This window comes from Scyliorhinus torazame, chromosome 2, assembly GCF_047496885.1.
Source record: "Scyliorhinus torazame isolate Kashiwa2021f chromosome 2, sScyTor2.1, whole genome shotgun sequence".
NCBI lineage: Eukaryota > Metazoa > Chordata > Chondrichthyes > Carcharhiniformes > Scyliorhinidae > Scyliorhinus > Scyliorhinus torazame.
In genome coordinates, this window is record NC_092708.1 from 17,590,434 (window position 1) to 17,617,287 (window position 26,854).

Sequence of the window (26,854 nt, forward strand, 5' to 3'; positions counted from 1 at the left end):
TGGGGAGGATGGGGGGGCGCGGTGGGGAAGGCGGGGGCGCGTGGGGGGAGGACGGGGGCACGGTGGGAGGATGGGGCATGGTGGGGTGGATGGGGGCGCGGTGGGGAGGATGGGGGCGCGGTGGGGGAGGATGGGGGCGCGGTGGGGAGGATGGGGGCGTGGTGGGGAAGGCGGGGGCGCGGTGGGGGTGGACGGGGGCACGGTGGGAGGATGGGGCATGGTGGGGTGGATGGGGGCGCGGTGGGGAGGATGGGGGCGCGGTGGGGAGGATGGGGGGCGCGGTGGGGGAGGATGGGGGGCGTGGTGGGGAGGGTGGGGGCGCGGTGGGGAGGATGGGGGCGCGGTGGGGAAGGTGGGGGTGTGGTGAGGGAGGATGGGGGCGCGGTGGGGAGGATGGGGGCGCGGTGGGGAAGGTGGGGGTGCGGTGAGGGAGGATGGGGGCGCGGTGGGGGAGGATGGGGGTGCGGTGGGGAAGCCGTGGGGAGGATGGGGGCGCGGTGGGAGGGTGGAGGCGCGGTGTGGAGGATGGGGGCTGGGTGGGGAGGATGGGGGGCGCGGTGGGGAGGATGGGGGCGCGATGGGGAAGGTGGGGGCGGTGGGGGAGGATGGGGGGCATGGTGGGGGAGGATGGGGGTGCGGTGGGGAAGGTGGGGGCGGTGGGGGAGGATGGGGGTGCGGTGGGGAAGGTGGGGGCGCGGTGGGGGAGGACGGGGGGCACGGTGGGGAAGGTGGGGAGGATGGGGGCGCGGTGGGGGAGGATGGGGGCGGTGGGGGAGGATGGGGGTGCGGTGGGGAAGGTGGGGGCGCGGTGGGGGAGGACGGGGGCACGGTGGGAGGATGGGGGCGCGGTGGGAGGATGGGGCACGGTGGGGGAGGATGGGGCGCGGTGGGGAGGATGGGGGGCGCGGTGGGGAGGATGGGGGCGCGGTGGGGGAGGATGGGGGCGCGGTGGGGGAGGACGGGGACACGGTGGGGAAGGTGGGGAGGATGGGGGCGCGGTGGGGGAGGATGGGGCGGTGGGGGAGGATGGGGGTGCGGTGGGGAAGGTGGGGGCGCGGTGGGGGAGGACGGGGGCACGGTGGGGGAGGACGGGGACACGGTGGGGAAGGTGGGGAGGATGGGGGCGCGGTGGGGGAGGATGGGGGCGGTGGGGGAGGATGGGGGTGCGGTGGGGAAGGTGGGGGCGCGGTGGGGGAGGACGGGGGCACGGTGGGAGGATGGGGGCGCGGTGGGAGGATGGGGCACGGTGGGGGAGGATGGGGCGCGGTGGGGAGGATGGGGGGCGCGGTGGGGAGGATGGGGGCGCGGTGGGGGAGGATGGGGGCGCGGTGGGGTAGGTGGGGTTGCGGTGGGAGGAGGGGGCGCGGTGGAGGAGGATGGGGGGTGCGGTGGGGGGCGCGGTGGGGCCCAGTGGGGGAGGTGGGGTCGCGTTGGGGAGGATGGGGGGTGCGGTGGGGGGCGCGGTGGGGCCCAGTGGGGGAGGTGGGGTCGCGTTGGGGGGGGTGGGGCCCTGTGGGGGAGGACGGGGGCCCGGTGGGGGAGGACGGGGGGGGGGGGCGGTGGGGAAGGATGGGGGCCGCGTGGGGAGGATGGGGAGGTGGGGGTGGCGGGGAGGATGGGGAGGTGGCGGAGCGGGGGCGGGCCACTTTGGGGCAGGTGGGGGGCGGGGTGGGGGAGAATGGGGGGCAAGGCGGGGGAGGACGGGGACACGGTGGGGAAGGTGTGGTGGTGGGGGAGGATGGGGCGCTGTGGGGGAGGACGGGGACACGGTGGGGAAGGTGGGGGGGTGGGGGAGGATGGGGGCATGGTGGGGCGGATGGGGCTGCGGTGGGGGAGGACGGGGACACGGTGGGGAAGGTGGGGGGGTGGGGGAGGATGGGGGGCGGGGTGGGGGAGGAGGGGGGCGGGGTGGGGGAGGAGGGGGGCGTGGTGCGGGAGGATGGGGGCTGCGGTGGGGGAGGATGGGGGCTGCGCTGGGGAGGATGGGGGCGGGGTGGGGAGGAGGGGGGCGGGGTGGGGGAGGAGGGGGCATGGTGCGGGAGGATGGGGGCTGCGGTGGGGAGGATGGGGGCGGTGGGGGAGGATGGGGGCGGTGGGGGAGGATGGGGGCGGTGGGAGAGGATGGGGGCGCGGTGGGAGAGGATGGGGGCGCGGTGGGAGAGGATGGGGGCGCGGTGGGAGAGGATGGGGGCGCGGTGGGGGAGGATGGGGGCACGGTGGGGAGGATGGGGGCACGGTGGGGAAGCGGTGTGGGAGGACGGGGGGCGCGGTGGGGGAGGATGGGGGTGCGGTGGGGAGGATGGGGGCGCGGTGGGGAGGATGGGGGCGCGGTGTGGGAGGATGGGGGCACGGTGGGAGGATGGGGCATGGTGGGGAAGGCGGGGGCGCGGTGGGGGAGGATGGGGGCACGGTGGGAGGATGGGGGCGCGGTGTGGGAGGATGGGGGCACGGTGGGAGGATGGGGGCGCGGTGTGGGAGGATGGGGGCACGGTGGGAGGATGGGGCATGGTTTGGAAGGCGGGGGCGCGATGGGGGAGGATGGGGGCGCGGTGGGGAGGATGGGGGCACGGTGGGAGGATGGGGCATGGTGGGGAGGATGGGGGCACGGTGGGGAGGATGGGGGCGCGGTGGGGAGGATGGGGGGCGCGGTGGGGAGGATGGGGGCGCGGTGGGGAGGATGGGGGCACGGTGGGGAGGATGGGGGGCGCGGTGGGGAGGATGGGGGGCGCGGTGGGGGAGGATGGGGGGCGCGGTGGGAGGATGGGGGGGCGCGGTGGGGAAGGTGGGGGCGCGGTGGGGAGGATGGGGGGCGCGGTGGGGAGGATGGGGGCGCGGTGGGAGGGTGGGGCCGCGGTGGGGAGGATGGGGGCGTGGTGGGGAGGATGGGGGGCGCGGTGGGAGGGTGGGGGCGGTGGGGAGGATGGGGGCGGTGGGGGGGGGATGGGGGCGGTGGGGGAGGATGGGGGCGGTGCGGTGGGAGAGGATGGGGGCGCGGTGGGGAGGATGGGGGCGCGGTGGGGAAGGTGGGGGCGCGGTGGGGGAGGTGGGGGCGCGGTGGGGAGGATGGGGGGCGCGGTGGGGAAGGTGGGGGCGCGGTGGGGAGGATGGGGGGCGCGGTGGGGAGGATGGGGGCGTGGTGGGAGGGTGGGGGCGCGGTGGGGAGGATGGGGGCGCGGTGGGGAGGATGGGGGCGTGGTGGGGAGGATGGGGGCGCGGTGGGGAGGATGGGGGCGCGGTGGGGGAGGATGGGGGCGCGGTGGGGGAGGATGGGGGCGCGGTGGGGAGGATGGGGGCGCGGTGGGAGGGTGGGGGCGCGGTGGGGAGGGTGGGGGCGCGGTGGGGAGGATGGGGGCGTGGTGGGGAGGATGGGGGCGCGGTGGGGAGGATGGGGGCGCGGTGGGGGAGGATGGGGGCGCGGTGGGGAGGATGGGGGTGCGGTGGGGAGGATGGGGGCGCGGTGGGGAGGATGGGGGCGCGGTGGGGAGGATGGGGGCGTGGTGGGTAGGATGGGGGCATGGTGGGGGAGGATGGGGGCGCGGTGGGGAGGATGGGGGGCGCGGTGGGGAAGGCGGGGGCGCGTGGGGGAGGACGGGGGCACGGTGGGAGGATGGGGGCGTGGTGGGGAGGATGGGGGCATGGTGGGGGAGGATGGGGGCGTGGTGGGGGTGGATGGGGGCACGGTGGGTGAGGATGGGGGCGCGGTGGGGAGGATGGGGGCGCGGTGGGGGAGGCGGGGGCGCGGTGGGGGAGGACGGGGGCACGGTGGGAGGATGGGGGCGCGGTGGGGAGGGTGGGGGCGCGGTGGGGGAGGATGGGAGGCGCGGTGGGGGAGGATGGGGGGCGCGGTGGGGAGGATGGGGGGCGCGGTGGGGGAGGACGGGGTCGTGGTGGGAGGTGCGGGGGGGGTCGGGGGGTGCGGTGGGGGAGATGGCGGCTGGTGCTGGGGGGCCCGGTGGGGGGTGTGGTGGGGCCCAGTGGGGAAGGTGGGGTCGCGTTGGGGGGGGGCCCTGTGGGGGAGGACGGGGGCCCGGTGGGGGAGGACGGGGGCGGGGGGCGGGGGGGGAAGGATGGGGGCCTCGTGGGGAGGCAGATGGGCCTGGTGGGGAAGGATGGGGGTACGGATGGGGAGGATGGGGAGGTGGGGGTGGCGGGGGCGGATGGGGAGGTGGGGGGGGCCACTTTGGGGCAGGTGGGGGGCGCGGTGGGGAAGGTGGGGGGCCGCGGTGGGGGGAGAACGGGGAGCGGTGGTGAAGGTTTGGGCAATAACAGGCCCGACAAAAGGGGAAACACCAAAGCTCATGTTTTCTCTGGGGAGACCCTCGGACCGGAGGGCATAATCTCCGACTAAGGAGTCATCAGTTAAAGGTGAGATGAGGAGGAATTTCTTCTCCCTGCGGTAGTGAATCTGTGAAATTCCTTACCGCAGGAGCCTTGGAGCCTGGGTGGTTAAATATGTTCAAGGCCGGGATAGAGAGATTTTCAATCAGTAAGGGAATCGAGGGTTATGGGGATAAGGCGGGGGAAGTGGAGTTGAGGATTAGATCAGATCAGATATGACCTTATTGAATGACGGGGCAAGACTCGATGGGCCGAATGGCCTGCTTCTGCTGCGATGTTCTATGTCCGTTTCCTGGACCTGGCTGCGGGTTTCGAGGCAGAGGTGTTTACCTCATTCTGTGTGGGAGTTTGTTGAGCAAAAACTGCAACCCGCTTTAGATATTACACCAGTGAGACACTGCAAAGGTGTGTCATTGGCTGTTACGGCACCTTGCGATGTCCTGGGATTTTGAAAGTCGGTAGGTGTAACACATATTGCAATATCTTTTCAACGGTCGCTCTCCGCTCTTTCCCATTCCCACACACCCACTCGGAGGCTGGCATCATCAGTGAATGTGACTGGAAGGTGTGAACGGAAACTTCAAACCCAGCTCATATGGCACCAGACACAGACGGGGTTGCAGAATAGTGAGGGACACGAGAAGGCCATTCAGCCCCTCAAGCTTGCTCCATTGCTCAATCAGTCGTGGTTCAACTGCAACCCACTTGCCTGCCTTGATTTTCAAACCCATCTAACAAGTCTAACAATGTGAGTCTAATAAAGAACTTGCATTTGTATTGCACCTTTCTCAAACTCCGGACATCCCAAAGTGCTTTGCAGCCAATGTTACATCTTTAAAAAGAGTAGTCGTTGTGGTAATGTGGAACCCTAGCTGGTGCACAGCAAGCTGGGAGGCACGGTAGCAGAGTGGTTAGCAATGTTTCTTCACAGCGCCAGGGTCCCAGGTTCGACTCCCCGCTGGGTCACTGTCTGTGCGGAGTCTGCACGTTCCCCCCGTGTCTGCGAGGGTTTCCTCCGGGTGCTCCGGTTTCCTCCCACAAGTCCTCAAAGACGTGCTGTTAGGTGAATTGGACATTCTGAATTCTCCCTCTGTGTACCCGAACAGGCGCCGGAGAGTGGCGACTAGGGGATTTTCACAGTAACTTCATTGCAGTGTTAATGTAAGCCTACTTGTGACAATAATAAAGATTATTATAAAGATCACACGGACGGCAATGAAATAAATTGCCAGTTAACATGTGTTTTTATTTTATTATTTTCTTTTTATAATCTTTATTGTCACAAGTAGGCCTATATTAACACTGTAATGAAGTAACTGTGAAAAGCCCCTAGTCGCCACACTCCGGCGCCTGTTCGGGTACACAGAGGGAGAATTCAGAATGTCCAATTTACCTAACAGCACGTCTTTCGGGACTTGCGGGAGGAAACCGGAGCTCCCGGAGGAAACCCACGCAGACACGGGGAGAGCGTGCAGACTCCACACAGACAGTGACCCAAGCCGGGAATCAAACCTGGGACCCTGGCGCTGTGAAGCAACAGTGCTAACCACTGTGCTACCGTGCCTCCCTGTGACATTATGAAGTATAAATATTGGCCCCTAGACAGTGGAAAGAATTTCCCCTGTTCTTTAAAATTGTGCCACAGGATCTTTTAAGAGGGTTAACGGGGGCTTGGTGAAAAATCTCCTCCATAAGGCAGCATCTTGTACAGTGTTGCACTCCCTCAGTACCAAGCTTTGTGCTGATAGACCGGAATAGGATTTGAACCCAAAATCTCCTGACTCTGAGGCGAGAGTGATACACACTTAGCCACGACCGACGGGGTAGACAACGACCGAATAATCCATTTTTACCTGCTTTTCCCGAATTGGCTCCTTCCTTCTCCTGAGCAAAGTTCAGTCGGTTCTGCTCAACCGCTGTGCCGTTTGACTCGGGGCTGTCGCTCCTCGGCTGATGGGGGATCTCTCCTGATGCGCGGTAAGCCATGTTCAGCTGCTCTTGGGCGAGCTTCAGATGCCGGTGAACTGTCTGGGACATCTGCGAGCTCCCGGGGCCCGGGACGCCCAGGTTGTCGCGGTACGGCGCGCTCCCATTGCCCAGTTTAGTCTTGTCCTTGCGCAGCACAGAGTGGTAGCCGGGTGGGGCATAAGAGGAGCACTTGGTGCGGCGGGAGACGTGGGAAGCCTGGCGCCTGCCCCTTATACCATCCTTGATGCCACCACAGCCAAGGTGGAAGAGCTCGGCGATGTTGAGTAGCAAGCAGAGACTGCTGACCACGTACATGACCAAGAGGAAGATGGTTTTTTCAGTGGGACGGGATACAAAGCAGTCAACGCTGTACGGACAAGGCTTAGTGCTGCAGACAAAGCCTGGTAGGACTTCAAACCCATACAGAAAGTACTGGCCCACCAGGAAACCTATTTCAAAGAGCGTTCTCAGCAGGAGTTGGAAGACGTACATCTTCATGAGACCATCTTCCTTGATACGCCTCCTGCCATCGTGCTGTTGCTTCTTATCGGAGGTTCCCTTGTCGGGCTCGGGCTCGATCTCCTCGCAAACCATGGGGTCCTCGTCCTCGTCGCCCTCTGCCTCCTCGTAATCCCGGGCAGCCCCCCGGTGCACGATGGGCATCCTCTTCTTGGGCTTTGACTGGTTGCCCTCCACCCGAGCTATCCGGTGCACGGCGTAGCCCAGATACATGATGGACGGCACAGAGACCATGATGATCTGGAAGACCCAGAACCGGACGTGGGACAAGGGTGCGAAGGAATTGTAGCAAACGTTCTCACAGCCGGGCTGCAATGTGTTGCACGTAAATTTGCTCTGTTCGTCGTGGTAGATGGCATCGCCCCCCAGCGCCGTCAGCACGATGCGGAAGATGATGAGAACAGTCAGCCACACTTTGCCGACGAATGTGGAGTGGTTGTGGATCTCCTCGAGAAGCCGGGTCAGGAACGACCAGCTCATCGTGGCAGAGCGAGGCCTTCAACTCAATAACACTGGAAAGAATTAAGAGAGAACAAGAATCAGACATCCAGCCAGTCACCTCTCAGCCCAAATTCAAATCAGACCATTCAGCCCCTCCAGCCTGTTCCAGAACCATTCAATTGGATCACGGCTGATTTGCCTCCTCAATCTCTTTACCCTTCTTGGCTCTACATCCTATAATATCTTTATCTAGGGGCAGCTTCCTATAGCGCTGAGGACTCCGGTTCGATCCGGCTCCGGGCCATTGTCCGTGTGGAGTTTGCACATTCTCCCCGTGTCTGCGTGGGTTTCATAGAACATACATAATGGGGCTGTTGAGCACAGGGCTGAATTGCTGGCTTTGAAAGCAGACCAAGGCAGGCCAGCAGCATGGTTCGATTCCCGTACCAGCCTCCCCGAACAGGCGCCGGAATGTGGCGACTAGGGGCTTTTCACAGTAACTTCATTCGAAGCCTACTTGTGACAATAAGCGATTTTCATTTCATTTTCAGTGCAGAAGGAGACCATTCGGCCCATCGAGCCTTCACTGACCCACTTAAGCCCTCACTTCCACCCTATCCCCGTAACCCAATAACCCCTCCTAACCTTTTTGGACACGAAGGGCAATTTATCACGGCCAATGGGTTTCCTCCGGGTGCTCCGGTTTCCTCCCACAGTCCAAAGATGTGCAGGTTAGGTGGATTGGCCATGATAAATTGCCCTTAGTGTCCAAAATTGCCCTTAGTGTTGTGTGGGGTTACTGGGTTATGGGGATAGGGTGGAGGTGTTCACCTTGGGTAGGGTGCTCTTTCCAAGAGTTGGTGCAGACTCGATGGGCCGAATGGCTTCCTTCTGCACTGTAAATTCTATGATAATCCACCTAATCTGCACGTCTTTGGACTGTGGGAGGAAACCGGAGCACCCGGAGGAAACCCACGCAGACACGGGGAGGACGTGCAGACTCCGCGCAGACAGTGACCCAGCGGGGAATCGAACCTGGGACCCTGGAGCTGTGAAGCCACAGTGCTATCCACTTGTGCTACCGTGCTGCCCAAAACAGCCTCCACAACTCAAAGATGTGCAGGATAGATGGGTTGGCCACGCTAAATTGCCCCGTAATTGGAAAAAAAATAATTGGGTACTCTAAATTTAAGAAAAATATATTCTTAATGGGCAAAAATCGATTCATATCAGATTTCACACGATGAATGGGGCGAGTGCCCACTGATTTTTGTGGGAGTTCCGCACTCTACCACCTGTTAGGTGAACAAGTGTTTCCTAACCTCTCTCTCTCTCTCTCTCGAGTGGCTTCACTCTGATTTTAAGCTGATGTGCCCTTATCCTCGACTACATACCCCCGCCTCACCCAGCTCCCCTCCCCCCCACATCCCACCAGCAGAAAACATTTCTTCTGAATCATAGCTCCGGGGTCCCAGGTTCGATTCCCGGCTTGGGTCACTGTCTGCGGAGTCTGCACGTCCTCCCCGTGTCTGCGTGGGTTTCCTCCGGGTGCTCCGGTTTCCTCCCACAGTCCGAAGATGTGCAGGTTAGGTGGATTGGCCGCGCTAAATTGCCCCTTAGGATCCAAAAATAAAAAGATTAGGTGGGGTTACTGGATTACGGGGATAGTGTGGAAGCGTGGGCTTAAGAAGGGTGCTCTTTCGGGGCAGCATGGTGGCACAGTGGTTAGCATTGCTGCCTCACGGCGCCAAGGTCGCAGGTTCGATCCCGGCCCCGGGTCACTGTCCGTGTGGAGTTTGCACATTCTCCCCGTGTTTGCGTGGGTTTCGCCCCCACAACCCAAAGATGTGCAGGGTAGGTGGATTGGCCACGCTAAATTGCCCCTTAATTGGAAAAAATTAATTGGGTACTCTCAATTAAACAAAAGGAAGAAAAGAAACAAAAGAAGGGTGTTCTTTCCAAGGGCCGTGCAATGGGCCGAATGGCCTCCTTTTGCACTGTAAATTCTATGATTCGATCTATCCAATCAGTTGCTTACAAAAATCAAAAATCCGCAATAACACTACACCCCTGTATGCTTCATCCGATGCCAGTGCTTATGTAGTTACATTGTATATGTCGTGTTGCCCTATTATGTATTTTCTTTTATCCCCTTTTCTTCCCATGTACTTAATGATCTGTTGAGCTGCTCGCAGAAAAATACTTTTCACTGTACCTCGGTACACGTGACAATAAACAAATCCAATCCAATCCAGTCCTAACTCCATTACGAACCCTCTATTTATTCAGGGATCACCTGCCTCATTTATGGGATCTCTCCTTATGATCAGACCCTCGGGAACCCTGGAACATTCTGGTGACTCAGTGCTGCTCCCTTTCAGAGATCAGTAGATCCGCCCTTGTGTGGTCTGTCCGGGGCCTGGTATCACAGTGTTACACTGCCTCCTGCCTGCATTCCAGTTTTCTGGCTGCACAGAGCTCAACATTCCATAACCTTCTCAGATAAAAGAATGACCTTTATTCGTGTTTTTTTTGTGGATTTATTAACATTTAGTGATTTAACTATTCAGTCCCCTTCCCTCTGCTCCTGTCCCGCATTGAAATTCTGATTTTTCCAGGAGTTTGTGACTTCCGTATATTTCCAAAATGCGAACACGCTGAGTGGGGTTTCTTTGGTCAGTTACACTCACATTCTGCTACATTCTGTTGCTGTGAGATTTGCAAAAAAAGCGACATTTGGGAATTCTGGCCATCCGTGTCTGAAGATGAACAAGAGCCAACATGCCAGCTGACTTCGCAAAGGAGAACATTCAATAAGAGCCACTGGCAGCTCTTAACAGAGACCATAATAATAATCATCTTTATTAGTGTTACAAGTAGGCTTACATTAACACTGCAGTTACTGTGAAAACCCCCTAGTCGCCACATTCCGACGCCTGTTCGGGTACACGGAGGCAGAATTCAGAATGTCCCATTCACCTAACAAGCACGTCTTTCGGGACTTGTGGGAGGAAATCGGAGCACCCGGAGGAAACCCACACAGACACGGGGAGAACGTGCAGACTCCGCACAGACAGTGACCCAAGCCGGGAATTGAACCCAGGACCCTGGCACAGTGAAGCAACAGCTATTAGAGAGCAGGGAGACCACAACATAGTGCAACGGGAGTATTGTGTGTGTGAACCTGAGTATTCAGTTCTACAAGGTCCCTGGATAGGATACAGGGGAAGGGGAGGATGTGTGTGTCACACATGAGGTCACCTGATCTGCGGTAAACCTTCTCTGCACTGCTTCGAACACATTTAAATCCGCCACTGAGGGGGGCTGGTGCACAGAAGCAGCTCCGGAGTTGGGGGACTTCAACAGCGCGGAACAACCACTAGTGACTATTAGCTGGCCGAGTCAGGAAGAACACAACCGCTAGACCAGGTCTTCAGCAGGCGGTGAGGAAACCTCACCAAGGAGAAACGTACGAGACTCATAGTGGTTCGCACAATTGATTCACAGCTCCAGGGTCCCAGGTTCGATTCCCGGCTGGGTCACTGTCTGTGCGGAGTCTGCACGTTCTCCCCGTGTCTGCGTGGGTTTCCTCCGGGTGCTCCGGTTTCCTCCCACAGTCCACAGATGTGCAGGTTAGGTGGATTGGCCATGATAAATTGCCCTTAATGTCCAAAAGGTTAAGTGGGGGTTACTGAGATAGGGTAGATAGGTGGGCTTGAGTAGGGTGCTCTTTGTAAGGGCCGGTGCAGAATGGATGGGCTGAATGGCCTCCTTCTACACTGTAAATTCTATGATTCTATGATCCTCACCAAACTATTTGTAACAATTGTCCATGGCAATATTAATGGGAGTGATCACCTCAGAGAGGGCCATCTGATTTGGTCAGTATTCAGGGACAGGACGGTGCATCTACAGGAGATTGAGATGGGAGAAGTGGAGGAGCCTCAGCCCTTGCCACTGACCAACAGGTTTGAGGTTCTTGCAGTTTGTACGGATGAGACCAGGGGGTGCAAGGTCATGGTCATGGCCCCATGGGACAGGAAGCTTTTCAAGTGGGAGTAAATAGGAATGTAATGGTTGTTGGGGACTATGTTCTGGGTGTCGACATAGTTCTCTACAGCTGAGTTTGAGAGGCCAAATGGCAATGGTGTAACACCAGCAATCTCTCCCTCATCGTCAGCAAAACTAAGGAGCTGGTCATTGACTTCAAGAAGCAAAGTACTGTACACACCCCTGTCAGCATCAACGGGGCCGAGGTGGAGATGGTTGACAGCTTAGTGATGCAGAACAAGGCCAGCAGCACGGGTTCAATTCCCGTACCAGCCTCCCCGAACAGGCGCCGGAACGTGGCGACTAGGGGCCTTTCACAGTAACTTCATTTGAAGCCTACTTGTGACGTTAAGCAATTGTCATTTTCACTTATAACTTTAGGTGACGGCTTTTGATTGAACTGAGTGCCTCACTCAGCCTTTACAGCGGGCAGTTAAGAGCCAATTACATTGCTGTCGGTCTGGAGTCACGTGAAGGCCAGATCGGGTAAGGACGGCAGATTTCCCCAGGTCTGGAGTCAAGTGAAGGCCAGATCGGGTAAGGACGGCAGATTTCCTCTGCCCCAGAAGACATTAGAGAGCCAGAGGAACCAACTGGCCCACCCACCTGTCTCTCGTGAAAAATATTGTAGTGCTCAATTGTTAATCCACAATTAGCAACCTCACCTCTGGTGCGAGCCCCGAGTGAGCGCTGGCAGGCTATTCAACTCTACTGGCATCACAGCCGAGCGAATCCGGTTCTCATTGGGCACCACACTATGAAAACATGGCCAATATTTCAGGCTAAACTCAAAGCAAGGATGTCATTGGGTCAAACATCCAGGGTAGCACTGAGGAGATGTTGCAATGTCGGAGGCCCCATCCGCTCCCTCGGGAGTGTGAAAGATCCCACGGCCGCCACCGCGGAGAGGGGCAGGGCGAGTTCTCAGCCCTGTCCTGGGGCCACTATTTGGGCAATGACTCGACCTGACCATTGGGGTGTGAGAAGGGGGGACGAGAATCCACACATTTCGAATGCAATCTGAAAACAAGGTTATGTGGAAAGCGCAGAATCATAGAATCACTAAAGTGAAAAAGAAGCCATTCGGCCCATCAAGTCGGCACCGACCCTTTGAAAGACCACCCTACCTAGGCCCTACACCCGGTCCTATTCCTGCAACCCCACCATCAGGGGCAATTTATCATGGTGAGTCCACCTAACCTCCATATCTTGGGACTGTAGGAGGAAACTGGAGCACCCGGAGGAAACCCACGCACACACGGGGAGAACGTGCAGACTCCGCACAGACAGTGACCTGAGGTCGGAAACGAAGCCAGGTCCCTGGCACTGTGAGACAGCAGTGTTAACCCGGGTCCCTGGCACTGTGAGACAGCACTGTTAACCCGGGTCCCTGGCACTGTGAGACAGCAGTGTTAACCCGGGTCCCTGGCACTGTGAGACAGCAGTGTTAACCCGGGTCCCTGGCACTGTGAGACAGCAGTGTTAACCCGGGTCCCTGGCACTGTGAGGCAGCAGTGTTAACCCGGGTCCCTGGCACTGTGAGAGAGCAGTGTTAACCCGGGTCCCTGGCACTGTGAGAGAGCAGTGTTAACCCGGGTCCCTGGCACTGTGAGGCAGCCGTGTTATCCCGGGTCCCTGGCACTGTGAGGCAGCAGTGTTAACCCGGGTCCCTGGCACTGTGAGGCAGCAGTGTTAACCCAGGTGCCTGGCACTGTGAGACAGCAGTGTTAACCCGGGTCCCTGGCACTGTGAGACAGCAGTGTTAACCCGGGTCCCTGGCACTGTGAGACAGCCGTGTTATCCCGGGTCCCTGGCACTGTGAGGCAGCAGTGTTAACCCGGGTCCCTGGCACTGTGAGGCAGCAGTGTTAACCCAGGTGCCTGGCACTGTGAGACAGCAGTGTTCACCCGGGTCACTGGCGCTGTGAGACAGCAGTGTTAACCCGGGTCCCTGGCAGTTTGAGGCAGCAGTGTTAACCCGGGTCCCTGGCACTGTGAGACAGCAGTGTTAACCCGGGTCCCTGGCACTGTGAGGCAGCAGTGTTAACCCGGGTCCCTGGCACTGTGAGGCAGCAGTGTTAATCCGCGTCCTGGCACTGTGAGACAGCAGTGTTAACCCGGGTCCCTGGCACTGTGAGGCAGCAGTGTTAACCCGGGTCCCTGGCACTGTGAGAGAGCAGTGTTAACCCGGGTCCCTGGCACTGTGAGAGAGCAGTGTTAACCCGGGTCCCTGGCACTGTGAGACAGCCGTGTTATCCCGGGTCCCTGGCACTGTGAGGCAGCAGTGTTAACCCGGGTCCCTGGCACTGTGAGGCAGCAGTGTTAACCCGGGTGCCTGGCACTGTGAGACAGCAGTGTTAACCCGGGTCCCTGGCACTGTGAGGCAGCAGTGTTAACCCGGGTCCCTGGCAGTGTGAGGCAGCAGTGTTATCCCGGGTCCCTGGCACTGTGAGACAGCAGTGTTAACCCGGGTCCCTGGCACTGTGAGGCAGCAGTGTTAACCCGGGTCCCTGGCACTGTGAGGCAGCAGTGTTAACCCGCGTCCTGGCACTGTGAGACAGCAGTGTTAACCCGGGTCCCTGGCACTGTGAGGCAGCAGTGTTAACCCGTGTCCTGGCACTGTGGGACAGCAGTGTTAACCCGTGTCCTGGCAGTGTGAGACAGCAGTGTTAACCCGGGTCCCTGGCACTGTGATGCAGCAGTGTTAACCCGGGTCCCTGGCACTGTGAGGCAGCAGTGTTAACCCGGGTCCCAGACACTTTGAGACAGCAGTTTTAACCCGGGTCCCTGGCACTGTGAGGCAGCAGTGTTAACCTGGGTCCCTGGCACTGTGAGACAGCCGTGTTAACCCGGGTCCCTTGCACTGTGAGACAGCCGTGTTAACCCGGGTCCCTGGCACTGTGAGACAGCCGTGTTAACCCGGGTCCCTGGCACTGTGAGACAGCCATGTTAACCCGGGTCCCTGGCACTGTGAGGCCCCAGTGTTAATCTGGGTCCCTGGCACTGTGTGACAGCAGTGTTAACCCGGGTCCCTGGCACTGTGAGGCAGCAGCGTTAACCCGGGTCCCTGGCACTGTGAGGCAGCAGTGTTAACCTGGGTCCCTGGCACTGTGAGGCAGCAGTGTTAACCCGGGTCACTGGCGCTGTGAGGCAGCAGTGTTAACCCGGGTCCCTGGCACAGTGAGGCAGCAGTGTTAACCCGGGTCACTGGCACTGTGAGGCAGCAGTGTTAACCCGGGTCACTGGCGCTGTGAGGCAGCAGTGTTCACCCGGGTCCCTGGCACTGTGAGACAGTATTGTTAACCCGGGTCCCTGGCATTGTGAGACAGCAGTGTTAACCCGGGTCCCTGGCACTGTGAGGCAGCAGTGTTAACCCGGGTCACTGGCGCTGTGAGGCAGCAGTGTTAACCCGGGTCCCTGGCACTGTGAGGCAGTAGTGTTAACCCGGGTGCCTGGCACTGTGAGACAGTATCGTTAACCCGGGTCCCTGGCATTGTGAGACAGCTGTGTTAACCCGGGTCCCTGGCACTGTGAGACAGCAGTGTTAACCCGGGTCCCTGGCACTGTGAGGCAGCAGTGTTAACCCGGGTCCCTGGCACTGTGAGACAGCAGTGTTAACCCGGGTCACTGGCGCTGTGAGACAGCAGTGTTAACCCGTGTCCCTGGCACTGTGAGGCAGCAGTGTTGACCCGGGTCCCTGGCACTGTGAGGCAGCAGTGTTATCCCGGGCCCCTGGCACTGTGAGGCAGCAGTGTTAACCCGGGTCCCTGGCACTGTGAGACAGCAGTGTTGACCCGGGTCCCTGGCACTGTGAGGCAGCAGTGTTAACCCGGGTCCCTGGCACTGTGAGGCAGCAGTGTTAACCTGGGTCCCTGGCACTGTGAGGCAGCAGAGTTAACCCAGGTCCCTGGCACGGTGTGACAGCAGTGTTAACCCGGGTCCCTGGCACTGTGAGACAGCAGTGTTAACCCGGGTCCCTGGCACTGTGAGGCAGCAGTGTTTACCCGGGTCCCTGGCACTGTGAGGCAGCAGTGTTAACCCGGGTCCCTGGCATGGTGAGGCAGCAGTGTTTACCCGGGTCCCTGGCACTGTGAGGCAGCAGTGTTAACCCGGGTCCCTGGCACTGTGAGACAGCAGTGTTAACCCGGGTCCCTGGCACTGTGAGGCAGCAGTGTTTACCCGGGTCCCTGGCACTGTGAGGCAGCAGTGTTAACCCGGGTCCCTGGCATGGTGAGGCAGCAGTGTTTACCCGGGTCCCTGGCACTGTGAGGCAGCAGTGTTAACCCGGGTCCCTGGCACTGTGAGACAGCAGTGTTAACCCGGGTCCCTGGCCCGGTGAGGCAGTAGTACAAATCCCGGTCCCTGGTGCTGTGAGACAGTAGTAGTGACCCGGGTCCCTGGGTCAGGAATAAGAAGGGAGCAGTCACAATGTTGGGGGTTTACTACAGGCCTCCCAACAGCCAGCGGGAGATAGAGGAGCAGATAGGTAGACAGATTTTGGAAAAGAGTAAAAACAACAGGGTTGTGGTGATGGGAGACTTCAACTTCCCCAATATTGACTGGGACTCACTTAGTGCCAGGGGCTTAGACGGGGCGGAGTTTGTAAGGAGCATCCAGGAGGGCTTCTTAAAACAATATGTAGACAGTCCAACTAGGGAAGGGGCGGTACTGGACCTGGTATTGGGGAATGAGCCCGGCCAGGTGGCAGAAGTTTCAGTAGGGGAGCATTTTGGTAACAGTGACCACAATTCAGTAAGTTTTAAAGTACTGGTGGACAAGGATAAGAGTGGTCCGAGGATGAATGTGCTAAATTGGGGGAAGGCTAATTATAACAATATTAGGCGGGAACTGAAGAACATAGATTGGGGCGGATGTTTGAGGGCAAATCAACATCTGACATGTGGGAGGCTTTCAAGTGTCAGTTGAAAGGAATTCAGGACCGGCATATTCCTGTGAGGAAGAAGGATGTATACGGCAATTTGGGGGAACCTTGGATAACGAGATATTGTAGGCCTCGTCAAAAAGAAAAAGGAGGCATTTGTCAGGGCTAAAAGGCTGGGAACAGACGAAGCCTGCGTGGAATATCAGGAAAGTAGGAAGGAACTTAAGCAAGGAGTCAGGAGGGCTAGAAGGGGTCACGAAAAGTCATTGGCAAATAGGGTTAAGGAAAATCCCAAGGCTTTTTACACGTACATAAAAAGCAAGAGGGTAGCCAGGGAAAGGGTTGGCCTACTGAAGGATAGGCAAGGGAATCTATGTGTGGAGCCAGAGGAAATGGGCGAGGTACTTACTAAATGAATACTTTGCATCAGTATTCACCAAAGAGTCGAAATTGGTAGATGTTGAGTCTGGAGAAGGGTGTGTAGATAGCCTGGGTCACATTGAGATCCAAAAAGACGAGGTGTTGGGTGTCTTAAAAAATATTACGGTAGATAAGTCCCCAGGGCCTGATGGGATCTACCCCAGCATACTGAAGGAGGCTGGAGAGGAAAGTGCTGAGGCCTTGACAGAAATCTTTGGATCCTCACTGTCTTCAGGGGATGTCCCGGAGGACTGGAGAATAGCCAATGTTGTGCCTCTGTTTAAGAAGGGTAGCAAGGATAATCCAGGGAACTACAGGCCGGTGAGCCTTACTTCAGTGGTAGGGAAATTACTGGAGAGAATTCTTCGAGACAGGATCTACTCCCATTTGGAAGCAAATGGACGTATTAGTGAGAGGCAGCATGGTTTTGTGAAGGGGAGGTCGTGTCTCACTAACTTGATAGAGTTTTTCGAGGAGGTCACTAAGATGATTGATGCAGGTAGGGCAGTGGATGTTGTCTATATGGACTTCAGTAAGGCCTTTGACAAGGTCCCTCATGGTAGACTAGTACAAAAGGTGAAGTCACACGGGATCAGGGGTGAGCTGGCAAGGTGGATACAGAACTGGCTAGGCCATAGAAGGCAGAGAGTAGCAATGGAAGGATGCTTTTCTAATTGGAGGGCTGTGACCAGTGGTGTTCCACAGGGATCAGTGCTGGGACCTTTGCGCTTTGTAGTATATATAAATGATTTGGAGGAAAATGTAACTGGTCTGATTAGTAAGTTTGCAGACGACACAAAGTTTGGTGGAATTGCGGATAGCGATGAGGACTGTCAGAGGATACAGCAGGATTTAGATTGTTTGGAGACTTGGGCGGAGAGATGGCAGATGGAGTTTAATCCGGACAAATGTGAGGTAATGCATTTTGGAAGGTCTAATGCAGGTAGGGAATATACAGTGAATGGTAGAACCCTCAAGAGTATTGAAAGTCAAAGAGATCTAGGAGTACAGGTCCACAGGTCATTGAAAGGGGCAACACAGGTGGAGAAGGTAGTCAAGAAGGCATACGGCATGCTTGCCTTCATTGGCCGGGGCATTGAGTATAAGAATTGGCAAGTCATGTTGCAGCTGTATAGAACCTTAGTTAGGCCACACTTGGAGTATAGTGTTCAATTCTGGTCGCCACACTACCAGAAGGATGTGGAGGCTTTAGAGAGGGTTCAGAAGAGATTTACCAGAATGTTGCCTGGTATGGAGGGCATTTGCTATGAGGAGCGGTTGAATAAACTCGGTTTGTTCTCACTGGAACATAGGAGGTTGAGGGGAGACCTGATAGAGGTATACAAAATTATGAGGGGCATAGACAGAGTGGATAGTCAGAGGCTTTTCCCCAGGGTAGAGGGGTCAATTACTAGGGGGCATAGGTTTAAGGTGAGAGGGGCAAGGTTTAGAGTAGATGTACGAGGCGAGTTTTTTACGCAGAGGGTAGTGGGTGCCTGGAACTCGCTACCGGAGGAGGTGGTGGAAGCAGGGACGATAGTGACATTTAAGGGGCACCTTGACAAATACATGAATAGGATGGGAATAGAGGGATACGGACCCAGGAAGTGTAGAAGATTGTAGTTTAGTCGGGCAGCATGGTCGGCACGGGCTTGGAGGGCCGAAGGGCCTGTTCCTGTGCTGTACATTTCTTTGTTCTTTGTTCTTTGCTGTGAGACAGTAGTAGTAACCCGGCTCCCTGGCCCGGTGAGGCAGTAGTACTAAGCCAGGGGATCCCTGCTGTGGTGAGGCAGGAATATTAACCCTAGTAGCTGGCACGCTGAGGCAGAAGTACTAACCCGGGTCCCTGGTGCTGTGAGACAGTAGTATTAACCCGGGTAGCTGGCACTGTGAGGCAGTAGTACTAACCCGGGTCCCTGGTGCTGCGAGACAGTAGTATTAACCCGGGGTCCAGGGACGGTGATAGAGCAGTACTAACACAGGTCCCTGACGCGGTGAAGCATTAGTACAACCCGGGGCCCAGGCACTGTGAGACAGTAGTCCTAACCTGGGTCCCTGGCGCAGTGAGGCAGTAGTACTAACCCGGGGCTCAGGCGCTGTGAGACAGTAATACTAACCCGGGTCCCTGTCGCTGTGAGACTGTAGTACTAACCCGAGTCCATTGCGCTGTGAGACAGTAGTACTAACCCGGGTCCCTGGCGCTGTGAGACAGTACTGCTAACCCGGGTCCGTGGCACGGTGAGACTGTAGTACTAACCCGGGTCCGTGGCGCTGAGAGACAGTAGTACTAACCCGGGAGGTCCCTAGCGCAGTGAGGCAGTAGTACTAACCCGGGTCCCTGGCTCAGGGATGCAGTCGTATTAATCCGAGTCCCTGGCGCTGTGAGACAGTAGTACTAACCCGGGTCCCTGGCACAATGAGGCAGTAGTACTAACGGGTCCCTGGCCCGGAGGGCAGTAGTATTAACCCAGGTCCCTGGTGTGGTGAGGCAGAAGTACTAACCCAGGTCCGTGGCGCTGTGAGACAGTAGTACTAACCCGGGTTTGTGGCGCCGAGAGTGTAGTACTAACCCAGGTCCCTGGCCCGGTGAGGCAGTAGTACTAAGCCGGGGGATCTCTGCCGTGGTGAGGCAGGAGTATTAACCCCGATAGCTGGCACGCTGTGATACAGTAGTAGTAACCCGGGTAGCTGGCAAATTGAGTCAGTAGTATTAACTCGGGTCCCTGGCGCTGTGAGACAGTAGTACTAACCCAGGTCCCTGGCGCTGTGAGACTGTAGTACTAACCCAGGTCCCTGGCGCTATGAGACTGTAGTACTAACCCGGGTCCCTGGTGCTATGAGACTGTAGTACTAACCCGGGTCCCTGGCGCTGTGAGACTGTAGTACTAACCCGGGTCCCTGACGCTGTGAGACTGTAGTACTAACCCAGGTCCGTGGTGCTGTGAGACAGTAGTACTAACCCGGGTCCCTGGCGCTGTGAGACTGTAGTACTAACCCAGGTCCCTGGTGCTGTGAGACTGTAGTACTAACCCGGGTCCCTGGTGCTGTGAGACAGTAGTACTAACCCGGGTCCCTGGCGCTGTGAGACTGTAGTACTAACCCGGATCCCTGGCGCTGTGAGACTGTAGTACTAACCCAGGTCCCTGGCGCTGTGAGACTGTAGTACTAACCCGGGTCCCTGGCGCTGTGAGACTGTAGTACTAACCCGGGTCCCTGGCGCTGTGAGACTGTAGTACTAACCCGGGTCCCTGGTGCTGTGAGACTGTAGTACTAACCCGGATCCCTGGCGCTGTGAGACTGTAGTACTAACCCGGGTTCCTGGCGCTGTGAGACTGTAGTACTATCCCGGGTCCCTGGCGCTGTGAGACTGTAGTACTAACCCGGGTCCCTGGCGCTGTGAGACTGTAGTACTAACCCGGGTCCCTGGCGCTGTGAGACTGTAGTACTATCCCGGGTCCCTGGCGCTGTGAGACTGTAGTACTAACCCAGGTCCCTGGCGCTGTGAGACTGTAGTACTAACCCGGGTCCCTGGCGCTGTGAGACTGTAGTACTATCCCGGGTCCCTGGCGCTGTGAGACTGTAGTACTAACCCGGGTCCCTGGCGCTGTGAGACTGTAGTACTAACCCGGGTCCCTGGCGCTGTGAGACTGTAGTACTAGCCCGGGTCCCTGGCGCTGTGAGACTGTAGTACTAACCCGGGTCCCTGGCGCTGTGAGACTGTAGTACTAACCCGGGTCCCCGGTGCTGTGAGACTGTAGTACTAACCCAGGTCCCTGGCGCTGTGAGACTGTAGTACTAACCCGGGTCCCTGACGCTGTGAGACAGTAGTACTAACCCGGGTCCCTGGCGCTGTGAGACTGTAGTACTAACCCGGGTCCCTGGCGCTGTGAGACTGTAGTACTAACCCGGGTCCCGTGAGACTGTAGTACTAACCCGGGTCCCTGGCGCTGTGAGACTGTAGTACTATCCCGGGTCCCTGGCGCTGTGAGACTGTAGTACTAACCCGGGTCCCTGGTGCTGTGAGACTGTAGTACTAACCCGGGTCCCTGACGCTGTGAGACTGTAGTACTAACCCGGGTCCCTGACGCTGTGAGACAGTAGTACTAACCCGGGTCCCTGGTGCTGTGAGACTGTAGTACTAACCCGGGTCCCTGGTGCTGTGAGACTGTCGTACTATCCCGGGTCCCTGGCGCTGTGAGACTGTAGTACTAACCCGCGTCCCTGGTGCTGTGAGACTGTAGTACTAACCCGGGTCCCTGGCGCTGTGAGACTGTAGTACTAACCCGCGTCCCTGGTGCTGTGAGACTGTAGTACTATCCTGGGTCGCTGGTGCTGTGAGACTGTAGTACTAACCCGGGTCCCTGGCGCTGTGAGACTGTAGTACTATCCCGGGTCCCTGGCGCTGTGAGACTGTAGTACTAACCCGGGTCCCTGGTGCTGTGAGACTGTAGTACTAACCCGGGTCCCTGACGCTGTGAGACTGTAGTACTAACCCGGGTCCCTGACGCTGTGAGACAGTAGTACTAACCCGGGTCCCTGGTGCTGTGAGACTGTAGTACTAACCCGGGTCCCTGGTGCTGTGAGACTGTCGTACTATCCCGGGTCCCTGGCGCTGTGAGACTGTAGTACTAACCCGCGTCCCTGGTGCTGTGAGACTGTAGTACTAACCCGGGTCCCTGGCGCTGTGAGACTGTAGTACTAACCCGCGTCCCTGGTGCTGTGAGACTGTAGTACTATCCTGGGTCGCTGGTGCTGTGAGACTGTAGTACTAACCCGGGTCCCTGGCGCTGTGAGACTGTAGTACTATCCCGGGTCCGTGGCGCTGTGAGACAGTAGTACTAACCCAGGTCCCTGGCGCTGTGAGACTGTAGTACTATCCCGGGTTGCTGGTGCTGTGAGACTGTAGTACTAACCCGGGTCCCTGGTGCTGTGAGACTGTAGTACTAACCCGGGTCCCTGGTGCTGTGAGACTGTAGTACTAACCCGCGTCCCTGGTGCTGTGAGACTGTAGTACTATCCCGGGTCGCTGGTGCTGTGAGACTGTAGTACTAACCCGGGTCCCGTGAGACTGTAGTACTATCCCGGGTCGCTGGTGCTGTGAGACTGTAGTACTAACCCGGGTCCCTTGTGCTGTGAGACTGTAGTACTAACCCGGGTCCCTGGTGCTGTGAGACTGTAGTACTAACCAGGGTCCCTGGCGCTGTGAGACTGTAGTACTATCCCGGGTCCCTGGCGCTGTGAGACAGTAGTACTAACCCGGGTCCCTGGCGCTGTGAGACAGTAGTACTAACCCGGGTCCCTGGTGCTGTGAGACTGTAGTACTAACCCGGGTCCCTGGCGCTGTGAGACTGTAGTACTAACCCGCGTCCCTGGTGCTGTGAGACTGTAGTACTATCCTGGGTCGCTGGTGCTGTGAGACTGTAGTACTAACCCGGGTCCCTGGCGCTGTGAGACTGTAGTACTATCCCGGGTCCGTGGCGCTGTGAGACAGTAGTACTAACCCAGGTCCCTGGCGCTGTGAGACTGTAGTACTATCCCGGGTTGCTGGTGCTGTGAGACTGTAGTACTAACCCGGGTCCCTGGTGCTGTGAGACAGTAGTACTAACCCGGGTCCCTGGTGCTGTGAGACTGTAGTACTAACCCGCGTCCCTGGTGCTGTGAGACTGTAGTACTATCCCGGGTCGCTGGTGCTGTGAGACTGTAGTACTAACCCGGGTCCCGTGAGACTGTAGTACTATCCCGGGTCGCTGGTGCTGTGAGACTGTAGTACTAACCCGGGTCCCTTGTGCTGTGAGACTGTAGTACTAACCCGGGTCCCTGGTGCTGTGAGACTGTAGTACTAACCAGGGTCCCTGGCGCTGTGAGACTGTAGTACTATCCCGGGTCCCTGGCGCTGTGAGACAGTAGTACTAACCCGGGTCCCTGGCGCTGTGAGACAGTAGTACTAACCCGGGTCCCTGGTGCTGTGAGACTGTAGTACTAACCCGGGTCCCTGGCGCTGTGAGACAGTAGTACTAGTACTAGGAGTACTAGCCATATTCATTCCCTCACAGCCTCGAGCAGCCTTTTGTTGAAAATATCCGATCAGCTTTGTTAGGTTTGCTAACCAATTGGCGGGAAGGTGCCGGGGTTTTAAAGTGGCAAATTAATTAAATGTAACAACAGGGGGCTTTGAAAAATGGAACACCAAGAGCTGAGCTCCTTAAAAACCCCGGAAACCTGTACCGTAATATTCCATTTCGCGAATACAAGATGTATCATTGTGTTTGGTCAACAACCTCAACCTTTAAAAAGCTGAAGTACTGAAATGAATCAGAACTGAAGGACATCATTTGCCAAAGTTCAGTTAATTGACTAATTCCCCTATAATTAACCCAATCGCATGATCTCGATTCCTTCATTTAGAGATTACAGAAAACATTTCTCATTCGAAGTGAAAAAGTTTCGCCTCCCATCACTTCCAACATTATCTTTCAGCAGCAGGTCTACTGTGGATGTCAATAGGAGAGAGAGAGAGAAATAGAAAGCGCGGAAAAAATAGAGAGAGAGAGAGAGAGAGATAGATCCCGACAGTGAGAGAGAGAGAACTGTAGAGAGAAAAAGACGAAGAGAGAGATAGATCATGAGAGAAAGAGAGAAAAAGAGCAAGGCAGAAAACATTTTTGGAGTCTTTCGCAATTTCAATTTGCAGAGAAATCTACAGCACTGAAACAGGCTGATGTGTTGGGTATTCTGGATCGCATACAGGTCACCAACACTTGAAGTAGTGCAACACTATTTTATTAAAAGGTTAACTATTTAAACATACTTGAACTGTGGGTAAATACGATACCAGCTTTAACTATAGACCTTCGTCTAGTCCTAACCAGTTGATGCACTCAGCACATGGTGAATGTCTGTGTTGCAGGCTGTGAGCTCTGTGCTCCTAGCTAGCTGCTACTCAAATGAGCGGGAACTCTGATGTCCCCTGTCTTTATAGTGCGTGTGCTCTCACTGGTGATTGGCTGCGGTGTTGTGTATGTTGATTGGTCCCAGTGTGTGTCCATCAGTGTGTGTCTGCACCATGTTATACTGGTGTATATTATGACACAGGCCATTCGGCCCAATGGTTCTAGCCCCTGTGTTTGTGCTCCATGCGGGGCTCCTTCTATTATTTCCGTCATCTCACCCCCACCCCCCTTCTCAGCCTGTCTTTCTATTCCTTTCCCGCTCATGTGTAAGTCCAACTTCCCCCTTCAATACATCGACACTATTCACCTCAACTGCTGTTGACAGTGAGCCAGTTCCACATTCTCCCCGCTCTCTGGGTAAAGACGTTGATCCAGAATTCCCTGTTGGATTTGTTAGTGGGAATTTTTAAAGATTGTACGGATGTGGAATTGGATAAAGAGTCACAAAGGGAGGGCAGCACGGTGGCACAGTGGGTTAGCACTGCTCCCTCGTGGCGCTGAGGTCCCAGGTTCGATCCCGGCTCTGGGTCACTGTCCGTGTGGAGTTTGCACATTCTCCCCGTGTCTGCGTGGGTTTCGCCCCCACGACCCAAAGATGAGCAGGGTAGGTGGATTGGCCACGCTAAATTGCCCCTTAATTGGAAAAAATTAATTGGGTGCTCTAAATTTATTTTTAAATAGTCACAAAAGGAAGCTGAACTCGCGTGACAAACACATCCCGAGGGAGGGCTGTGCCCCCCCCAATGTTTAGTCGCAGGCTGGCTGACCCCTCTCCAATAAAACTCTGTCTCAGGGCCAAGGGAGGACACCTGGATTAAGATCATTGCCGAGCTTACCTTTAAAATTCGATCAATAAAGTTTCTTGCTCCGGCCTCTTCACCAAGCGACTCCTTTTAGTGTAAGAGAAAAGAACTGGTTTAAAACATCGCAAAGACCGCTCACTGCTGGCTTGATACGAAAGACGGAGCTGAACTAAAAACAACATGCAGCTATATAAAATATGAGGCCCCTCCTTCTGAGCAATCCTTTTCCAAACTAAATCAAGTGTAAAAAAATTCCACTTCAAAGCAGTGAATCTGACGTGGCAGCTTTGTGATAATCGTCCTTTTGCCCAACATCTCACAGACCTGTCTGTGCATGCTCGAAAACAGCTTCTATTTCAAAACCTCCACACGCTCCTGTTCGAATGGCATTTGAAGGCACTTTGCGGTTTGATCTTGTTTCTCAGTGGTTTGCAGTGCTAGTCCTCTCTTCCGCCCGCCCAATCAGAAAGAAGTGTATTCTACATTCCCTGTTCTGATCACAGGACATCCCAAAGCACGACACTGACAAATATTCCCTTTTTTAAAAAATATATTTATTAAAGTTTTTTAACACAATTTTTCTCCCTTACAAATGATATATTTACACAGCTTTGTACACTGGCCCTCACCCGTACGTGCCAGTTTCCCCAACCCTTCATGTTTTCTCTTGCTCATCCACCCTCCCAGGCAGTCCCGTCCCCCCCCCCAGGACGTCCCCTCCACCCCCCTCCCCAAGGTTGCTGCTGTTGCTGACCGACCTTCCTCTAACGCTCCGCGAGATAGTCTAGGAACGGTTGCCACCGCCTGTAGAACCCCTGCGCAGACCCTCTCAAGGCGAACTTAATCCTCTCCAACTTTATGAACCCAGCCATATCGTTTATCCAGGCCTCCAGGCTGGGGGGGCTTCGCCTCCTTCCACATTAGCAAGATCCTTCGCCGGGCTACTAGGGACGCAAAGGCCAGAATGCCGGCCTCTTTCACCTCCTGCACTCCCGGTTCGTCCACTACTCCAAATATTGCTAGCCCCCAGCTTGGCTTGACCCGGACTTTCACCACCTGAGATATTGCTCCCGCCACTCCTCTCCAGAACCCCTCCAGTGCCGGGCATGACCAAAACATATGGACATGGTTCGCCGGGCTCCCTGAGCACCTTCCACATCTGTCCTCCACCCCAAAGAACCTACTCAACCTCGCCCCCATCAAGTGCGCTCTGTGGACCACCTTAAATTGTATCTGGCTGAGCCTGGCACACGAGGAGGAGGAATTAACCCTACCTCGGGCATCAGCCCACAGACCTTCCTCGATCTCCTCCCCCAGCTCCTCCTCCCATTTACCCTTCAACTCTTCTACCAGCGCTTCCCCCTCTTCTTTCAACTCCTGGTGTATTTCCGACACCTTGCCCTCCCCGACCCATACACCCGAGATCACCCTCGCTTGAACTTCTTGTGCCGGGAGCAACGGGAATTCCCTCACCTGTCGCCTCACAAAAGCCCTCACCTGCATATATCTAAAGACATTTCCCAGGGGATATTCCCTTTTTTTTAATGGATTTACTGTTGTCGTGTGTCACCTGCAGCAGTCAGTTTGCGCATGGTAGACTGCCACCAACAGCAAAGCCTGTCCTCCATCTACAAGGCACAAGTCAGGAGTGTGATGGAATACTCTCCACTTGCCTGGGTGAGCGCAGCTCCAACAACACAAGAAGCTCAACACCATCCAGGACAAAGCGGCCCCGTTTGAGCGGCACCCCTTCCACAAGCATTCACCACAAACGCAAAGTGGCAAATTTTCTATATCTGTTCTTGGCCATTTTGAAGGCCGCTCGCAGCGGCATTATTAAAAGCCGGCTGCTGCGGCTGTAGCACGTGGATTTGCGCGATCGGGAGCGCCGTGACGGACAGCTCCGCAACCCTCCCGACACTCGCCCGCGACCCACCTGCGGGTCGCGCCCCCGGGTTTGACAATGCCTGGTTTAGATGTTATTAATCAACTGCGTCATTCTTTAGGAGTTTGTGTCGAATCCAAGTTAGTAGTGTTAATAAATTTAAGTTCAAGCTATTTTGTGGTCTTTGCGAACACTACGCCAACCACCCTGAATTCAGCAACACCAAGAACACCACAGGTAGTATCTTCCAAATCCATGACCACTGCCATCTAGAAGGACAAGAGCAGCAGATACCTGGGAACCCCACCACCTGGAGGTTCCCCTCCAAGTCACTCACCGCCCTGACTGGGAAATATATTGGCCGTTCCTTCACTGTCGCTGGGTCAACATCCTGGAACTCCCTCCCTAACAGCACAGTGGGTGTACCTACACCACAGGGACTGCAGTGGTTCAAGAAGGCAGCTCACACCCACCTTCTGAAGGGCAACTAGGGATGGGCAATAAATGCTGGGCTAACCAGCGACGCCCACATTAAGCAATGAGATTTTTATTTCCAATTCTTTCTTTGGGACGTGGGCCTCACTGCTGGGCTGCCCTGG

General features: G+C 56.9%; 1 protein-coding gene across 2 annotated transcripts in view; it reads right to left on the minus strand.

Moving 5' to 3' along the window:
• Positions 1-26,854, minus strand: part of LOC140386494 (gap junction gamma-1 protein-like) — a 121,940-nt gene that overhangs the window by 43,996 nt on the left and 51,090 nt on the right. Inside the window, exons 2-3 of one of the 2 annotated variants that reach the window (XM_072468887.1) lie at positions 24,404-24,457; positions 6,192-7,337 (exon numbers count right to left, since the gene is read on the minus strand). In XM_072468887.1, coding sequence (XP_072324988.1) covers positions 6,192-7,305 — 1,114 coding nt within the window. In that variant the 5' untranslated portion in view covers positions 7,306-7,337; positions 24,404-24,457. The remainder of the gene's footprint in view (positions 1-6,191; positions 7,338-24,403; positions 24,458-26,854) is intronic. The other variant, XM_072468891.1, reaches the window with a different exon arrangement.